General features: G+C 43.7%; 1 protein-coding gene across 1 annotated transcript in view; it reads right to left on the bottom strand.

Moving 5' to 3' along the window:
• The window catches only part of NRK (Nik related kinase), a 106,547-nt gene that overhangs the window by 24,450 nt on the left and 64,714 nt on the right, over positions 1-17,383 (bottom strand). Inside the window, exons 16-21 of the mRNA XM_075720693.1 lie at positions 12,129-12,260; positions 11,223-11,290; positions 9,473-9,588; positions 6,481-6,578; positions 5,035-5,153; positions 1,247-1,340 (exon numbers count right to left, since the gene is read on the bottom strand). Coding sequence (XP_075576808.1) covers positions 1,247-1,340; positions 5,035-5,153; positions 6,481-6,578; positions 9,473-9,588; positions 11,223-11,290; positions 12,129-12,260 — 627 coding nt within the window. The remainder of the gene's footprint in view (positions 1-1,246; positions 1,341-5,034; positions 5,154-6,480; positions 6,579-9,472; positions 9,589-11,222; positions 11,291-12,128; positions 12,261-17,383) is intronic.

The following is a 17,383-nucleotide window of genomic DNA, read 5'->3' as shown; positions in this document are numbered from 1 at the left end:
GGGATGTTGGAAGAAGTTGTGGAGACTCATGATGGCTGTGGTTGGTGAAACGGAGGTGGGAGGAATGGATAGGATCCTCCATGAGAAGGAGGGAGAAGGCTGGAAGGCATCAGAGAGATTTGTGAGGAGAGGTGGCTGTCATCTGTCTGTTCTCCCTCCTGCACTGTCCTCTCCAAACCCACCAGAAAATGTGACCTCCACTGTTTTCCATCCTCCCTCATCCTCAGTCTGGGCCTCAAAGACCCCATCTTTCTCCTTTCCCTCAAGCAGCCTATTTCCAATGCCCAGATATCAGGAGAAAGGGAAAGCACTGGGATGGTTTTGCCACAAGAAGAATACTGGTTTTGCCCCGTTTATAAGTCCTTCTCCGAAGCATGGTCTTTTCTCCCAAAGGATGGTGGGATGAAGGCAAACTGGGACTCCTTCCGCAGTCAGGAAGGATGCCACTCTGGTCTGAATCCTGCCGGAGGTAAAGAAAACTCCTTTTTCTTCCTAGCCCTGCCACAGCTCATGCAAGCAGCTCTGGGAAAAACACCAGTTTCACAGCAATTTATTTTCCCTATCTGTGAAATGAGAGTACACCCAGTAATATGTGAGAAGTGCTCTGATGCTGAGTGCAAGTCTTATTACTGTAATTTTTTTTGTTTTCAACCACAAAGAACTTTGTTCTGCTTTGTCTGTCTTCATCTTTTCTGCACTAATATTTATCACAGGGGAAAATCCACATGACTTGACATCTCTGCTAGAAACCACAGCTGGGAAGGAACCACAACATGACATATGAGAAGACGTGTATTTTTGCTAAGCCAGTAGGGAGAGATGAAGTGTTTTTCCTCTCTTCTGGTAATATTTTAAGTAGAAAGAGGTAGTTCTCTTTAAATTGGAATAAAAAAGGTCAAGATTTTTAAAAATAGCAACAAGGCACACCAACAATAATCAACAGTATTGCTTTTTGCAACCTGCCCAGCACCTTCAAGAAATACGTTGACATCAGAAACTACTACCAGGTCAATAATAAGGACAAATAAAGAAGCACAATTTCATACCTAAATGTAAGCATTTTTATAGGAAGCACAAAACCTGAAACTACACGTTTTTTCAAGGCTTATAGCTGTAATTCGCAATGACAGAGCAGGACTTCAGAGCGAAAATGCTGCTGAGAAGACATGGATACAGCATTTATCATGCACATTAACGATCTGACTCCCCCCCACTGTACCCACCCCCTTACAAATGGCCAAATTACCTTCTGTTCTGCGACGGTGCTTTGGGGTTTCAGTTCAATTCCATCTGGTACTCTCGTCCTTGAGAAATCTGCCACTCTGCTGCTTAGCAGTTGCCTGGTAACAAACTCCAATTAATGAAGAACTACTGCAGGGAAAAAAAAGAGCCCAAAACCCCAAAAAACCCACATATATATGTTCAAAAGTGAGCATAATTAACATTCACTAGTTACACTTAAAGGTTCTTGTACAAAAGCAAGCTGATTAGTCTGTGGATGTGCCTGAATGGACTCGAGCCTGAGGACCACTCACACACAGCAGGAAGCTCTCCCCACCTCGATGGAGAGCATCCCTTCAGCTCCCTGCATTTCACCCTTCATTTTTCAGACACTGCATAGCTCAGGCACGTGAGAGCTGGTCCTTCAAGCTGTCATTTGAGAAGTGCCTACTCCAAAACTTCTCCTGTCTCCCCTCGTACGCTACTCTGCGGGGTGCAATTATGGAGCCACCCTGCTCTCCGGAGAAAGAGCATCAGCTGCACTGGCAAGGGGGAGAGCCGCTGTTCTGCTATATGCCGGTATCGGGGACCTCTCCGCCAGTGCTGGCTGGGGCAGGCTACACTGGAATTTCATACTGTGAATCAGTCCCTGAAACACAGACATCCTCACCTTATGTACAAAGAAACAAAGAAAATGTTGCCCAGTGCCCATAGAGACAAAAGAACGTAAGAGCTGCTGCACTGGCTGGGGCCAAAAGCCTACCTAGCCCAGCATCCTGTCTTCAACAGTGACCAAAAGCAGATACCTAAAGAAAGAGTAAGAACAAGGCAAGCATCTCTTGTGATATACCCCAGCATACTACTGCTTCCTACACAACCAGCAGTATCTTTCCATTTTGAGCTTTTTTAACCCAAGTGGAACTGCCTCAAACTTCTGTCAGTGAGGCTCTGGCCCCATTTCTGTGCACTTCCACCCCACATTATTTATTTATTCCACTTATTTATTTATATTCATTTAGTTTTTACTGCAATCCACTTTAGCCTATTACATTTCTGCCCCCTTTCCAGTAATTATAAAACTGACTGGATTCAGGATGCTGGTGTGAAGTGCTATGCCACAACTGGTAGGAAAGTGTAAGGGGTGGGTTGTTGGGTTTTTTTTTTCTTTTTTCAAATGTTGCCCAATGTGATAACAAAGAAGGTTTGGTGAGAGAGCTACTGACTTAAGATGGTTGTGAAGGAGTAGAAGTTTTTGTGGATTTTTTCTTTTGTTTATTTTTTGGGTTTGGGTGCCCCCTCCCCCGCCGCCTCTATGAGAGAGGTAAATATTTGCCTACTAAACTTAGAAGGATTGGCAAGATATGGAGTAGTGCAATGGTGAGTGCAAGGACCTGTTCTTATTAGGAAAGCAAACAGCAGCTGATCTTAAATGATGTCAACCTCCCACTTATTAGGGGAAGAAAGTAATTGCTAGCCAAGCACCCACCTTGTTCAAATTTTGGCAGGGAACAGCTTGTAAAGAGCAGAGAGAGGAAACTGAACTATACAGAGTGAGTTCCATGGAACTCAGCATTTTAGGGGGATCATGAATGCTGCAGGCGTTGGAGGAGGAAGCACTCTCAAAATTAGAAATTAGCATCAATGGAGTAGATATGCTACACAAGCAGGTAAGATGCTGGATCACATACACGAGATCCTTTCCTTAAAACAAAAAACGTGGTGTGTGCGACAAAGAATTCTGGCTCATCTCACTGACAAGAAAAACAAGACCAAAGAGTTGTTTTACTGGTGAAAGACAGCTGTCCTTAGTCCTGGCTTCCTCAGAAATGAGCCTTAGAATATGAAGCTCTTTCTCTCGCATATATGCATCTCCCAGGTCTAGTCCTACTGGGCACCTCCATGAAAGCTGGCGCGTGGACATCAAAAGCTGTTCCAGGCAAAAACAAGGAAACACAGACTGTTTTCAATAGCCAACTGAAACTTGGCCTAAAGTGTCTCAGCCAAAGCCCACACAGAAACACTCCTACAGAAAGCAAGGGCCTTCAGATCCTGCATTCGCATGCTTTAGATAGCAAGAAAAAGAAAAGCCCTCGCTTTATCCAGAATATGCAAAGTTTCAGTGCTGGCTGCTGCTTTCACTTTGATCACTATCCTTTTCGCTATTTACTTGGTAGTGATCAGGAGATATTTCCCAAAGTATTTATCTTTTAATATACATGACGTTCAGTTGAGGTGAAGGGACACTTTGTTAATAGATAAGATTATACTTTTGATTTTACAGGAGTTCTTGCGGTGGCTGTGTGCACAGGAAGGCAAACCTGACAGGGATCATCCTGCTAATTCCACTTCGCTAGAGGACTGATGGATCTCACACACAGAGGAGATGCAAATAACACATGCAGATTTCCAAAGGCAGCGATACCACTCCTTCAAATCATTACAGCATGCAAGGATCACAGCAATCTAACACTTACACAGCAAAGTCATTGCTACAGGGCAAATCCATATTTTTATGTAGTCTTTCTGAGGTCTAGGGTGAATTCTATGACCTAGAGTGAATAAAACTTTTTACAGATCAGAATAAGGTGGTTTGGAAGAGGAGCAGTAAGAAAATAAAGGCATTACAGTAAAAAGACAGCTCTTTCAGGTGCACTGAATAAGCTACAAGTTTTTTAACATTCTCCCTTCTCATCCCTCAGCTTTGAAAATGAACTTCAGAAATGCAAATCGGGAGCATATGCAGGCGCAAACTCTACCTTCTTCAGAGCAGCACAGGGGAAAGGACTGGTACCGGGCCAACGCAATAGCTTGCCAACAGCGCTACAAAACTGTGCATCTCTTCCTGAAGACTGACAAAACTGCATGTGCAATTATGTCAGAAGAGCAAGAGCCCCATCCCAGAAAGCTCCGTAGCCCTGTGATGCACTTCAAAGTAAATCCTAGAATTTGAATTAATCCAAAGTCTCCTTGCAAAAAAATTAGAAGTTTCATTCATCAATACTAATAATTCTGTTTGCTGTTCCAAACGCAGGGCTGGCCAACTGATCCCCCGACACTCTCTCACTTGGACTAGCAAGCTATTCACGCTCCATTATTTCTCAGCAGAATACACATTTTGCATGACAGGTAAAACACCACAAGCTGTTGGTCACAAAATCAACAAGAGAAACTGGAAAGCTAGAGAGAAACAGTCCAGGTGAGATCAGCTTGGTACAAGCCACAGCGTGATCTGGCAACCACAGCAATCGTGCAAAACAACAATATTAAAAATAGAGCAAATTTTACAAGAAACAATTCCCGCTTACATTATCCCCTCTTTATAAACAGCCCTGGTGAAGGAATCAGCTTTTCAGTGGTAATTATTTCTCCGGGAGCGAACAGACTATCTGAATACAAGGGTCATGTTTGCCTTGCTTTTTTCACTGTAACCTGTATTTAGCATGAAGGTGTACATTTTTCTTTCTCTCTCCTTTTTTTCTTTCAGAAATTCCATTTAAACGTAGATCAATGTGAAGTAATCTCTCTAAAAGCACTACCTATTGATATTCAGTTAAAACGAGACATTTCCTCATTGTCCCAGGGCAGCAAGTCATCAAAGCTTATTACACCGCATACATCTGATGGAGCAAACATTTACCCCCGGGAGTTCATTATAGTGCGATTAAACTGCTTAATTACAACTGACATAAATGACTGATAATAACTTCAGAGGGGAGGTAGTATTTATGTATGCCAACTTTTTCCAGATATTTAGAAGTGTGTAATAAAAAGGAAGAAAATATTAATAATAAAAAAAAAAAAAAACAAGCCAACCTTGTGTGATTCATGTCATCTTCATCGCTGCTGCCGACTTCGTCACTTGATGAGGAATAGTCTGCTGCTTTTAAGAATGAGTTGGCACCGTCCTTCCCCTTGGTATAGGAGCCTGGACTCTGAGTAAAGAAAACTCAGCTGATTTTTTTTTTCTCTTGGAAGAACCCATCACTAAACAGCATATGCAGTATTTTACCATCCCAGAAAATATAGTTATTGTCACTTCAACACCAGAAAAGCTTTATTAGGAAGTTAATGCTTTTGTTGGTCCATCACAAGCGGGTATTTCACAGAGAAAAGTGGCCTAAGCCAACACACATGCTTTTCCTAAAAGCGGAAAGGTGACTAACTTCAGTCAGTATGTTATTTTGAATCTCAAACATTTACGATTCAATCTTCGCACTTTGCAGGAGCACTTAAGTACTTCCTTTCTCGCACAAGAAAGAGAGTGCTCTGCACCAGGACTGAAGGATTACGCCGACTTGAGTTTTGTTCCAGCCCTGGCCTACCCTGAGGCTTGCGGGCTCCATGCCCAACACAGGCTGTGCCTGCACAGACCAGGCACGAAGCACCTTTGGGCTGGAAAGGCAACACCAACACAGCCATGGCTCGCACCCACAGGGCGGTTAGACACCCCAGTCCTACGGGAACTCCTACATAGGCCTCCCATGTCACTGGCAATGGCCTCAACACAGAGTCATCTTCTAACCTCTGCTCCCTGACAAGCCAGGAGGGGTTGGGGACTCCAGTAAGCTGCAGCTGTCCCCTGCCGCCCTGCCCTGCATCCCCTGGAGCCACCCAGGCCTGCCTGCGAAGTTTTAAAATGCCAAGCATCCCGCAAACTTTTAAAATACCAAGCATTCCACATGTGACCTCTTGCACGAGGCGCCGTGAGCTCCAGTTGTCTGATAGGCATCCTCCCCTTATCATCCCCCTAAAAACACTACCAAAGAAAAGAAATGCCTCAATAAGAAAGACAGAGGAGTAGAAATCATCCTTTCCATCAGTGGCACGTCAGCAAACGGAGAGTCAGGACAGTCTTGAGTGTGTCACAGTCTGGTAACACGTATTCCAGGCAGCTACACACTGGCTATTTGCACAAGCCACAGGCATGGTCTTGACTTCTGGGTTGCATGACAAGTGATCAATGACTTCCTGAAATATTGAAGACCTACCCTTCCCTTCTAAAGATTTATGATCAGGCAGGTTCAGGAAAACTGAACTCACTGCCGACACCCTGAGCCGGACACAAGTCAGACCCAGGCTGAAAGCTGATGAGACACATTAATGCAGCAGTAAGCTCCAGCCAGCCCCACGCTGCTCCTTAGATGGACTCATTAGCTAGCAAACTCAAGCACCAACAGAGAAGCTGTCTGCATTGACATGCCCTCAGTGAATGAAAACTATGAACAAATAAAAAATATCAGTGGATTTAAAAGAACCTACTGCAATCTGGCCCGGATGAGAAACTTTTTCAGACTTCTGGTGCAGCTGCAAGTGGTTCTGGGACAAAGTGTTCTCTACCTTGGCCGGTCCTGGATTCCCTGGGGGGAAAAAAACCAAAGTTTCTTTTTTTAAATGCATGTGCAGCAGAGAGAGAGGGGACCAGTGAGACAAGCACATATAGTTACCACCCAAAGCAGACACCAGCCACTGCTGACAAACTTTTTTCTCTTTGTTGCAAAGGGAAATCTTTTTGCTTGTTTCCCAGTGGTTCCACGATATTATGTATATAAATCAATACTGGTGCAGTTTAATGCTGCAAGAGTAAGACAAGCAGACCAAAACCTTGGCAACATACTCCCACTGCGTACCAGCAACAGTTCCATGGACTGGAAAGCAACTTGCAAGGGAAAAGGGTGAGGGCGTGCTAATCCCTTCCTCTGATCCTCTTCTTGAGGGGAGACAGCTCATCCTATCAGCAACTGCTGGGTATATTCCAGCACTGAAGGTGCCACTCAGCTATATTCCTGTGACTGCAGACAAGGGTCAGGGAGAGGGTACAAGAGCCTAGGCCCCCGATGCACATTTTCATGAGCAAACAGATATGGTGCCAAGATTTGGCCTTCATAAAACTGTTGCACAAAACCAGTCTAAAGGATCTGCTTCTCTAGACCCAGCTGGGCTGGGGGCAAACAGCTGCACTAAACTTTACTTGTGAGCATGGGGTCAAGCTAAAAGCAGAAGAGAATTCACCGCTTCCCATGGCAGCACAGGGAGAACCATCTTCCAGTCCCCACTTCCCTTGGGGCACACAGAGCGTCACTTCTCAGCTCCCACTTCTACTCTGCATCATGGGGAAGTAGGTGATAAAAGCCCGCATTTTTGCGGCGAAAACTGTCCCCTGCCACGGGCCAACTCAGCATCAGGTGGCACCTCACGACGCTCTGCCCAAGGTCAGGTAGGGGTAGTAGGGAAGCTGCGGCACTACGCTTCCCTCCGGGGTGGCTTGGGGACCTACACTTGCTACTATGCTTGCACAGCTATTGAATACCCAAGCAAACAAGATTAGAGGAGCTGGAATCCACTGGCACGTGCTGATGCCATGTTAGGAGGTATGCCTGCAAGTAATTAAGTGAACTTTCCCTTTCAGTGCCCCCCCACTGCCCACAAAGCTACCTGGGAAGAGCAAAAGCAGCCTTGGAGAGATGCCGTCTTCTGCACATAATTCCTGATACAAGTGAAAGGAGGGAAAGCAGATGTGTCCTCAGCCTGCCACTGGGACACACCAGCCAGCTCAACGTCTACCTCGTTCAGCAATTTCTCCTATGATTATCCCGCTGCTACCAACAGGACTCCTTGCAAGTTAAGGGAGGAGAATTCAAGCTCACACAAACTAGGATTTGTATTTGGTAATTTAGATAGTTTTATCACAATGGCTTCATGTATTCATGCATTTTGCAAAGCTTTTAAAATTCAGAATTCCTTATTGGTCAATGAGTACCTAAGCAACTCAGCAGAAGTATTAGCGTTAAAGTATTTATAGCCCTTTCCTGCCCAATTCGCTATCCCTGTGGGTTTGAGAAAGCAACAAACTCTTTCTGGAACACCATATGCCAGAACTAGCTGTAATTTAATGACACTTAAGAACCCAAGGAGACAGTTTAAACCACAGGGGAGGTTTTCTATTCTTTCCATTGCTGGTGAGGTTTTCGTTTCCCCATGCCAAAATAGCACAGGAGTTACACATCACACAGACATTGCAAAGTTGAGCTGGGCTGTTGCATGTTGTTCATCTCTGTACTGATATTCAAACATAAAATGACATAAGAGCAAAAAGAAACAGAATCCAAGCAGTTTAAAGTATGCTTTGGATTTCTTGTAAAGCGAAGCTTCCTATTCTGTGTAGTTAGTGAAAGTAAAACTGGCTTGACTGTGTAAGTGTAATAAGCAAGCAATTTGTTCTTCATTTATCAAGGGCTTGCAAATTAACAATGTGAGCCTCAGTTTAAAAATAAATTACCCTCAGCAGCTCACTGGTGTGGTTTCACAACATTTTTAGCATCCACCCTGCTTCGAACTGGGAGTGATTCCCCACTCCCCCCATCTTTAGTAGTTAACCTGGATGCAAAGCATTCTAACACACCACTGCTTTGCAAGGAGCTACACAAGAAACCCACAGAAAACACCCTTAGGAGTAACAATAGAGGAACAAAGCCATCCACTTCTGCTCCTTGTCCCCACCTGCCAGAATCTTAGGTCATGTCTCAGGAACCAGAGTCTGTACTGCAAAAAATCTGCACAACCACGAGCAAGCCACTGCGTTCCTACACCACTACCAGTGATACCAAGATAGCTTACAAAGCTGCACCTTGCTTAAATTGGATGAGGTTATCTCTACCTTTTAACTTCTTTTGCCTTTTTTTTTCAGCTCCACTACCTTTCTGCAAATAAAAGAATATTGGAGGAATGTTTCATAAGGCACAGAGAGTCTTATGCTTCCTTCAGCCAGTACATTATTAGAGTGCAGAAATATTACTGTACAGCAACTACTCATCTGTGTCATCTTATCAGTAGGCAGTGCAAAAAAGCAGCATACGGTTATGCAGAAAATGCCAATGGGTGAACATTAGTATTGAATTACATCTGTATGTCTGTAATGTTGTCTCTGCTGCATTTCAATGGTGTCAGTTAAGTGCAACGGAACTGATTTTTTTTCAATTCTTAATTGAGGCAATTCAAATTTTCTATATGGAAACACATTCACAGTTACTTTTTGACTCAAAAGAGGAAGTGTTTATATTTTAGGAACATGGAACCATAAAACCCAGAGGGCTTTCAAAAGCCTATCACCAGAAGACATTGTTTAAAAAAAAAAAAAAAAAAACAAAACAATCAGTCCCATTTGCAATGCAGCACTTGACGCCCTGCAGAAGCCCACTTCATATGATAGGAATTTTGCACATTTTGACTGATGAATCTTTGACTTAAGAATCACCTGAGGTTGACCGGCTGCTCTGATGAGATCCCATCTCCCACTGCTTGTTGCCAGGAGTGCTGCTGCTGCTGCTTAGCTTCAGAGCATGTCCCCCGGGGGATGACTGGTGAGTGTTACTAAACAGAAAGACAAAAAGCAGATCAGACTATCTTGCATGCAGGAACACAGACTGGAATGGACCTCCTAGGCCACTGAATCGAGTTCCCTGCTGTTACTGTATGATATAATACTCCTGACAAACAAAAATTTTATGTTCATTGCTGCTCCAAGCAGGGCCACCCAGTAGTGAGAGAAGAAGATGGAGGGGACAGTTTCCTCTGGGTAGTCATTCTGGGAGATTACAGGGAGATTACAGAGATTCCCTGATATTACAAAATATACTACTATATGTACTTCTCCCTTGGCCTCTTCAGATCTGTGTCACTCCTGCTTCCAAAAATCTCATGGCTTTTACAAATAATGAAACCTGCTCCAGTACCCTCCTAGAAGTTACTTCTTCACCCACTTAGCAGTGAAGAAAGGAACCATCGGACAGTAAAGCAAGCTGCCAAACTTGTGAAGTAAAACAGTGGCTCACCCAGAAACCCAGAAGCCACTCACTTGTAACACTGTGGTTTACTTACATGGTTTTTTTCTGCTTTGCCTCCTATAATTCCTAAGTAGAGAGCATTTGGGGCTTGACTTCACTTGAAAGTTATTTCAGATGATGTTTCTGACTCTGGCTCATCAGAAATGCTACACATTATTTTGTTATGTCAGCTAAATCTACTTCCCTTTCAAATCTCTCCAACCCCAGTTTCTCACAGCATTATGTTCCCTGATTAGACATCCTGTGGGGGCTACCCTTTTATCGCTGAGCTCTCTGCATCCTTGGTCTTTTCCCCTGGGATATGAAGAAAGTATTCTAGCCTTAAGGGCAGACTGCCAAAATAGCCAAGATACATCTATAGACAGCATATTTGCCTGTTCAAGCTACTACCAGGCAAAACAGAGCTACACGCACAAGCTTCACAAACTCTAAGTGCCTATACAGGGAGTTGGGGCCAGACCCCAACTCCCCAAAGTGGCACCTAACTCCCCTTTGAAACCAATGGTGCCTGCGCCAACGTAGAGCATCTGCAAGAGCATCCAGGCAGCCCTGACCAGCACTGCTCCCACCTGCCATCACCACTGCTACCAGGCTTGGATCTCAAGTAACCTGCGCCTTCAGCAGCCACTTACTCTAACGTGAAGGGAAAGTAAAGCATCACCAAATCACAAATTAAGTTGAACAACCGCACAACGCGCTGCCCGTTAACTGGGAGACGGACACACAACTTGCATGCAACCCACTTGGGCATGCCAAACAGGCTGAACCAAATGATACAACTCATTGCAGGAATTATTACAGATGGAACACCCCTTATATATTAAAATACTGTTTTCCACCAGAAGACAGAACTACCTTGCATGAAAAGGAGGAGGAGATCTACAAGAGGCTTATTTCTCTTTAAATCAGTTATGTCATTCATTAAAAGGAAGCTGGCTTAGACAGTTCCTTCAGGTTTAAGATCAGGAAGTTTGGTTAGTTATTTTTGTGGACAAACTGACTCAAAAGACAAAATAATTGTAACTGCTATTAAATGAGGTATGAACCCATATCAGTTTTGGTGTTACTGAGGTTATGGCTTTGTTTTTAATAAGTTTGCTTTAGTTTTCCTATTGACAATAAATCAGCATTAGTATAAGCATAAAATGCTTAAGAGCTTACCTTGAAAGGCATCTCTGATGGCCAGGCTGATCCCTGCTGTAAAATTTAGAGGTTGTCCTTTCTGGAACCTTAAGGATTTAATCAAATGTTTTAAGGTTGCTACTGATATTTTAGACTCAGTTAATAAACCTAATGCTTACCCTGTATCAATGAAAAAATAAGACTAACCAACATAAATGAATAATGCTTCAGTGGGACCTGTAAAACGGTCTTCCATGATATCAATACTGGAAGCTGCAAGTCAGCATCAGGTGCTTCCAATTTGCTCCAAGCCTGTGCAATCTATCAAGGTGCAGACTGCAACTGGTTTGCACCTTTCCCTAGAGTCAGCGTTATTCTTGGTCAATATTTAAAGCAGACAGGGAAACGCATCTGCAGTCACTTAATACAGCTTTCCCTAGGTGGTGGATTACCTCATGTCACTACCAAAGGGCTGGGGGAAGAGAGAGAGAGACACACACACACCCCCCCAACTGCAAAGTATTAAAATGAATACACACATGCATGCACATACACATCCCTGCACAAATATTCTTGTACTTGTTCTCAGAAATTCTGTTAAAAAAAGAAATATACCATCACCTGAATTACACAAACTCATGAGCTTTTCTGCAACAAGCCAGATTTTTCACAGGAAGGGCAGCTACAAATAATTGGTCTAATGGAAGAAGTGGATCCGCAAATGCAGATACTGAAGATATTATATACATACACATAAACACGGAACACTGTCCTGCTTATAAATTCGTATCTTCTTTCTAGATTACTGAGACCCAGTTAACGTACAAGGAATGAGATTTTCACCAAGTTTCATGAAGTCAAGAGGATGCATACTACACAGTGCAGGGGAGACAAGCGGAGTGCTATTAACCACCAACAGTGCCAAACACCCGGAGTTGCACATACCTTTGGGGGTTGTTCTTCGTTTTGACTTGCGCTCCAGAATACGTCATCCTGCACAGGGCTGAGTGGTGTCGTCACCATATCTGACAGTGAACTGCTGTGGTACACATCCTTACTCGCCCGGAAATTTTCACACTTGAAACAAATGAAATGCATGTTGAATTGTACTTCCCTGCCTATGTAACAGGTCCCAGTCTCAACAGATACCAACGGTTCTGTTTCCGAGATCAAATTTTTAGTAAATGTACAAATGTATTGTGTTTGGATACAGCCCTACTCACCTTGTTCACTGTGAAGTTACTAATTTCCAGCATATTAGCATGTTAGGCACAAATATGTCAAGGTGAAGGATTTAGTAAAAAGAAACAGTAAAAACATCTATGCTGTACATATACCTCCCCTTCTTAACTCTGTGGAGAAGCTATATGGTCATTGGCAACGCACAGTGAACTAGTTAACTGGATGATGCAAAAATTACTGTTGAGTAAGTATATTTCATTCAAATCTGACCAATGCTTCCGTTTCAGAATTTAGATAATATAATCTCTGGGGGAACCCACCTCCCCCAAGTTAGATGTTGACTTCCAAACTAGTCTTTGCAAGCACACCACCAACCTAGAGTTAATGGAGAAAAACTGCCAGCTGGAAGCGCTTTCAATTCTCCAGTGGTTGTGAGGGTGCCCTGGCCCTCCTCTGTAACAGATTTTTTCAATTACTTGGGAAAAAAGAAATCAAACTTGAGAATGCAGTAAGAAAGAAATAAGAAACTCTGCTCAGACTACACCTCATGGGGAGTCATGTCCAGGTGCTCTGGATCTATTACACTGGTGTCTTCCAAAGGGAAAGAAAGGCAGAGAGCTAAAAATGTCAACCGAATGTGCTGATCCTCCCTGAAATGAGAAATCCTCTCGGACACAAGACTGAGACAGAACACACAGAAACACTGTGTGAGCTTGGCCTGTCTTGAGGGATTGCTATGCTAGAACCAATTTGATGTTACAGAAATAGAAAAAAATATTAGAGAAATGCCTGAAGCTATACCACTTTGTGCGTCATCTTGTCAGACCTCCCATGAAAAGCAAGACCAGGGCTCTCTGGAGACACCCACAGCCAGCAGGAACGCCACAAGCTGACATCCTTCCCGTGTCGGGAAGGAGCCTGTGCCCCGGCACGCTAGCACACCTCTGCTGAGAGGCACCTCTTTCTCAAACGCACGGCAAGACCAGCATCCCCACCACTTGCAGGCCTAAGAAAGAGGCTGGCAATTTTTGAGTCAAAGTTCAAATTCTTGTGTCCTGATTGAGTTACTGCAACTCAGACCAGAGGCAGCTGCAGTTCAGTCTCCCCAAAGAATGACTCAGATGAATATTTTCTTGATTTATCAGCCCAAGTCTATAAAATTCTCCAGTTCCCCAGTCTTAGAAGTAAAACACAGTAACTGAGAACTGCACACAACTTTTCAATAACATAACATGATTATGAACTCCCTATAACTTTACAAGAATAATTATTTCATGGAAACAATGCTCAAAATCACTTACATATTGACAGGTAGTAATTCTAAAATGAAAGATGCCAAACATCCATCCAAATGGCCCATCACAACCTCCCAGACCAGCACGGCAAAGTCAACTGTTGAAAAACAGTCCTGAGAAGTTCACCTAGTTAAATATTCAGGTGCTCTTTCTGCCTTTTAGGGACAGTATGTTCTGTTGACTCCCTTTACAGAAAATAGCTTTTTCAGCAGTTATAACATCTCATAATCCATGTCCTTTCATTTTGTCAAAATCACTTTTTTTGTCCGACACCATATTCACTAATAGTAGTTTTTAGTTAACCAGAATTATTTCAACAGCAAAGTGTTCCCCTGAAATGATTCATCGTGGGTATAGGAATGGGTTTTATAGCAAGTGTATTATTATCAGAATATAGGAAGGTGTTGTTTTCCTTGCCACTTTTTCAACAAGGTACTTGCATTTCTTCCTAAATTCCAGCTTTTGAGTCCTGCAGACTACCAGAAAACTATTTGTGCTTAAAAGCATGGATGAGCTTTGCTGAACCATGATATAAGTGAATTGGTGAATCCAAACTCTGCAGATGGTACCCACATACCTCCTTTGGGCAGAAAGAGACCAGTACACTGGTTCCATGTAAAGCCAAGAAGTGATGCCTGCTTTTGGGATGATTTCTGTAGGACCTGCAAGACCTTGCAATTCCGCAGCAAGCCAAAAATGTCTCAGATAACCCCCAAAACCATAGTGTTTGATATTCTCCTTAAGTTTTACAGATAAAATAATTGGGGGGGGGGGGGGGCGGGGATCAAAAACACCACCCAACAATTCTAAACTACTCAGACTTGAGCCTTAAACTCTTTTTATTATAAGTAACACTGACAGAACAGCAGCTCCTTGCATGCACAGAAAGCACTGGTAGACAGAAGTGTTACACTCTATGTGTCTTCAAACCATAAAGGCACACCTAACAAAGCTAAAAGGACCCTTTGCTTCCTGAAATTGTAACGTAAGGTGATATAGTACAAAAGACTGATTACTAGAGTTGGTTTAAAAAGCCTTAGGAGCAAGAAGTTTTAAAAAGACAGGCTGCACTGCTTTTTTTCATGTGAACTGAATCTACATACGGGGGATAGATAAGCACAACTGTTGTTACAAAACAGCACAGGGAAAAGGATTTTCTTAAACTTCTCAGCAGATCTGCTCTGCGATACTGGGTCAATCCATGACCTAATGCACAGCTAATTCTGATATTGTTAGCTTTCTTGTTTTGTTTCAGCCACATTACTCCAGACAATAGAGGAGACCTAGCTAGCAAATCCTACAGGAAAACCACAGAGTCAATTAAAAAATTGAGCTCATTTCAGACGTGAGCTAAATTCCTCCACTAGTCAGGCAGCAGGGGACGCTGGGCAGAGAAACAGACTCAGTGACTTTGTTCAAGAAGTCTCTGTGAAATTTTGCAGGTAGCCCAGAATGGCTCATCCCACACCACCACAACCAGAGAGCCGGATCTGCTACCGCACTGCAGCAAACACAAAACAGGTACAAAACAGGTGGAAATGGTACACTCAGACCTCGTAATATCTCACATTTCCCTTACCAGACAGATAGGATACAAGACACTGAGAAATCATGCTCTCTGCACCTCAGGGGCTGTGTTAAGATTTCCAGTGAAATAATTGTGAGAGAGATTTGGACAACCATGTGCCACAAAATCTCACAAAATATGATCATTTAAAATAAGAAGTCATTTTTGTCTGAGCAGAGCAGTGATGACAGATGATCCCTCTCTGACAAACCTGGCTGGAAGTTCTTCAGCACAGACATCTGTGATGAATTCAGCTGGCGTTTTAACTCCGCAGTTCACTTTTGTTTTAAATCAACAAGGCACCCACGTATCAAACTTCACAAGTATATTGCTGTGAGTCTCCTAATCTCCAGGTGACTAACTGGCCCATCACTTACATTGCCTTAACACTTCATACAGTTAATGCAGGCAGCATATCCAAACATGCTGCTATTAGCATCAACAACTGCTGCCAACCAGCAAAAGGAAACACCACACTTCAGAGGATTTATAAATTACCCATTGAAATTCTTCTGGTCTCCATGCTGACACAGCAGGTAAGAGTACAGATTGGCTTCTCCCTGTCCACATGGTCTCTATCAGCTGGAGCAGTGACTTGTGAGTGGGTAACAGGGCAGCTACCAGCAGGGAGTGAAATCACACAGCAATCACTGTATATCACTTGCTGCTATTATCCTTAAGTAACACCATCACTTTAAACAGCATAAAATTTTTATAGTGTAGTTTCCATCAAGGAATCCGAAAGAGGTTGGTAAATACTGCTTCATTCCTCACCACTCCCCTCGGCAGCTGGAAGAGGTACTACCAAACAGAGAAGCACCAACAGGGTGCGAAGGAATGAAGTGACTTCTTCTAGGTGATGCAGCCAGCCTAGAATGTAGCTCCTTGCATCCCAGGAGTGGCACTTTAACAGGGCAGGACTATCCTCTGTACAGCCACTGTGCTTCTGCAGAATCCCAAATGCCCTACAATAAACTATGGACTCTCCCACTTCTACTGCAGGGCTGAAATGTTCACCTCAAGGAAGCTGCCAGCCTCTACCCAAGGCTAAGATACGAATGTCCTTCTTGTAGACCTTGTACCAGCTCTCCAGTGACTTGATGCTACAAGCCAGGCCATCAACTCAGCCCAGTTACAATACTCGTGACTTGACAAACAGGCCCTAGAAAAAAAGATGCAAGAAGATACACAAATATTTTCCCAGGTAAAAGCTATTAAGTGAAACAGGGTCTTTCGTCTCCCAGCATCTGTCTACGGTGATCTTTCCATCATCACCAAATAGCAACCTGAACAGGAAAGGCACAGGGAGGCTTTGACTTAAAGATGCTAACAGCTAGCTATTATCTGCCTCCCACAGACTCACTCCAGAGCATAAACAGAAGCAGAAGGATAGGGGAGAGCTGAATCGGGGAGCCTGATCCACAAGGACCCTGGCCCTTGGGGAATCAGGAGTTATGGAGTGCTTTGCAAAGCACAACCTGAGAAAAAGGCAGAACATTAGAATGACTCAGGACATGCTGAGCTTGACATGGCCAATATCTGGAGCTGCTAACGAGGCCATGATTTTTAAGGCACTTCCATATCTTGCTTTTTAAGGCACTACCCATATCCTGCTGGGGGACTTCAACCACCCTGACATCTGCTGGAAAAGCAGCATGATGAGCTGTAGGCAATCCAGGAGACTCCTGGAGTGCATCCAGGATAACTTCTTAAGCCAAGTAATAGACAGCCCTACCAGAGGGGATGTGATACTGGACCTGATGGTCACCAGCGCAAGTGAGCTAATGGGTGACGTCAAGATTGGAGGCAGCCTGGGTTGCAGTGATCATGCACTGGTGGAGTTTGCAGTCCTGAGGAATATGGGTCAGGTGAAGTGTAAAGTCAGGACCCTGAATTTTAAGAAAGCAAACTTCCAGCTCTTCAAGGAGTTATTCAATGGGAAACTGCCCTCAGGGACAAGGGAGCAAAACCGAGCTAGCAGATCTTTAAGGACACTTTCAATAGAGCACAAGAGCTGTCAATCCCCAGGTGTAAGAAATCAGGAAAGGAAGGGAAGAGACCAGCACAGCTGAGTCGAGGCATGCTGGTCAAACTAAAGGGCAAGAAGGAAATGCACAGGCAGTGGTAGCAGGGACAGGTATCCTGGGAGAGTACAG

Source organism: Pelecanus crispus, chromosome 13, assembly GCF_030463565.1.
Source record: "Pelecanus crispus isolate bPelCri1 chromosome 13, bPelCri1.pri, whole genome shotgun sequence".
Lineage (NCBI taxonomy): Eukaryota > Metazoa > Chordata > Aves > Pelecaniformes > Pelecanidae > Pelecanus > Pelecanus crispus.
This window is presented reverse-complemented; position numbering and strand designations above follow the sequence as displayed.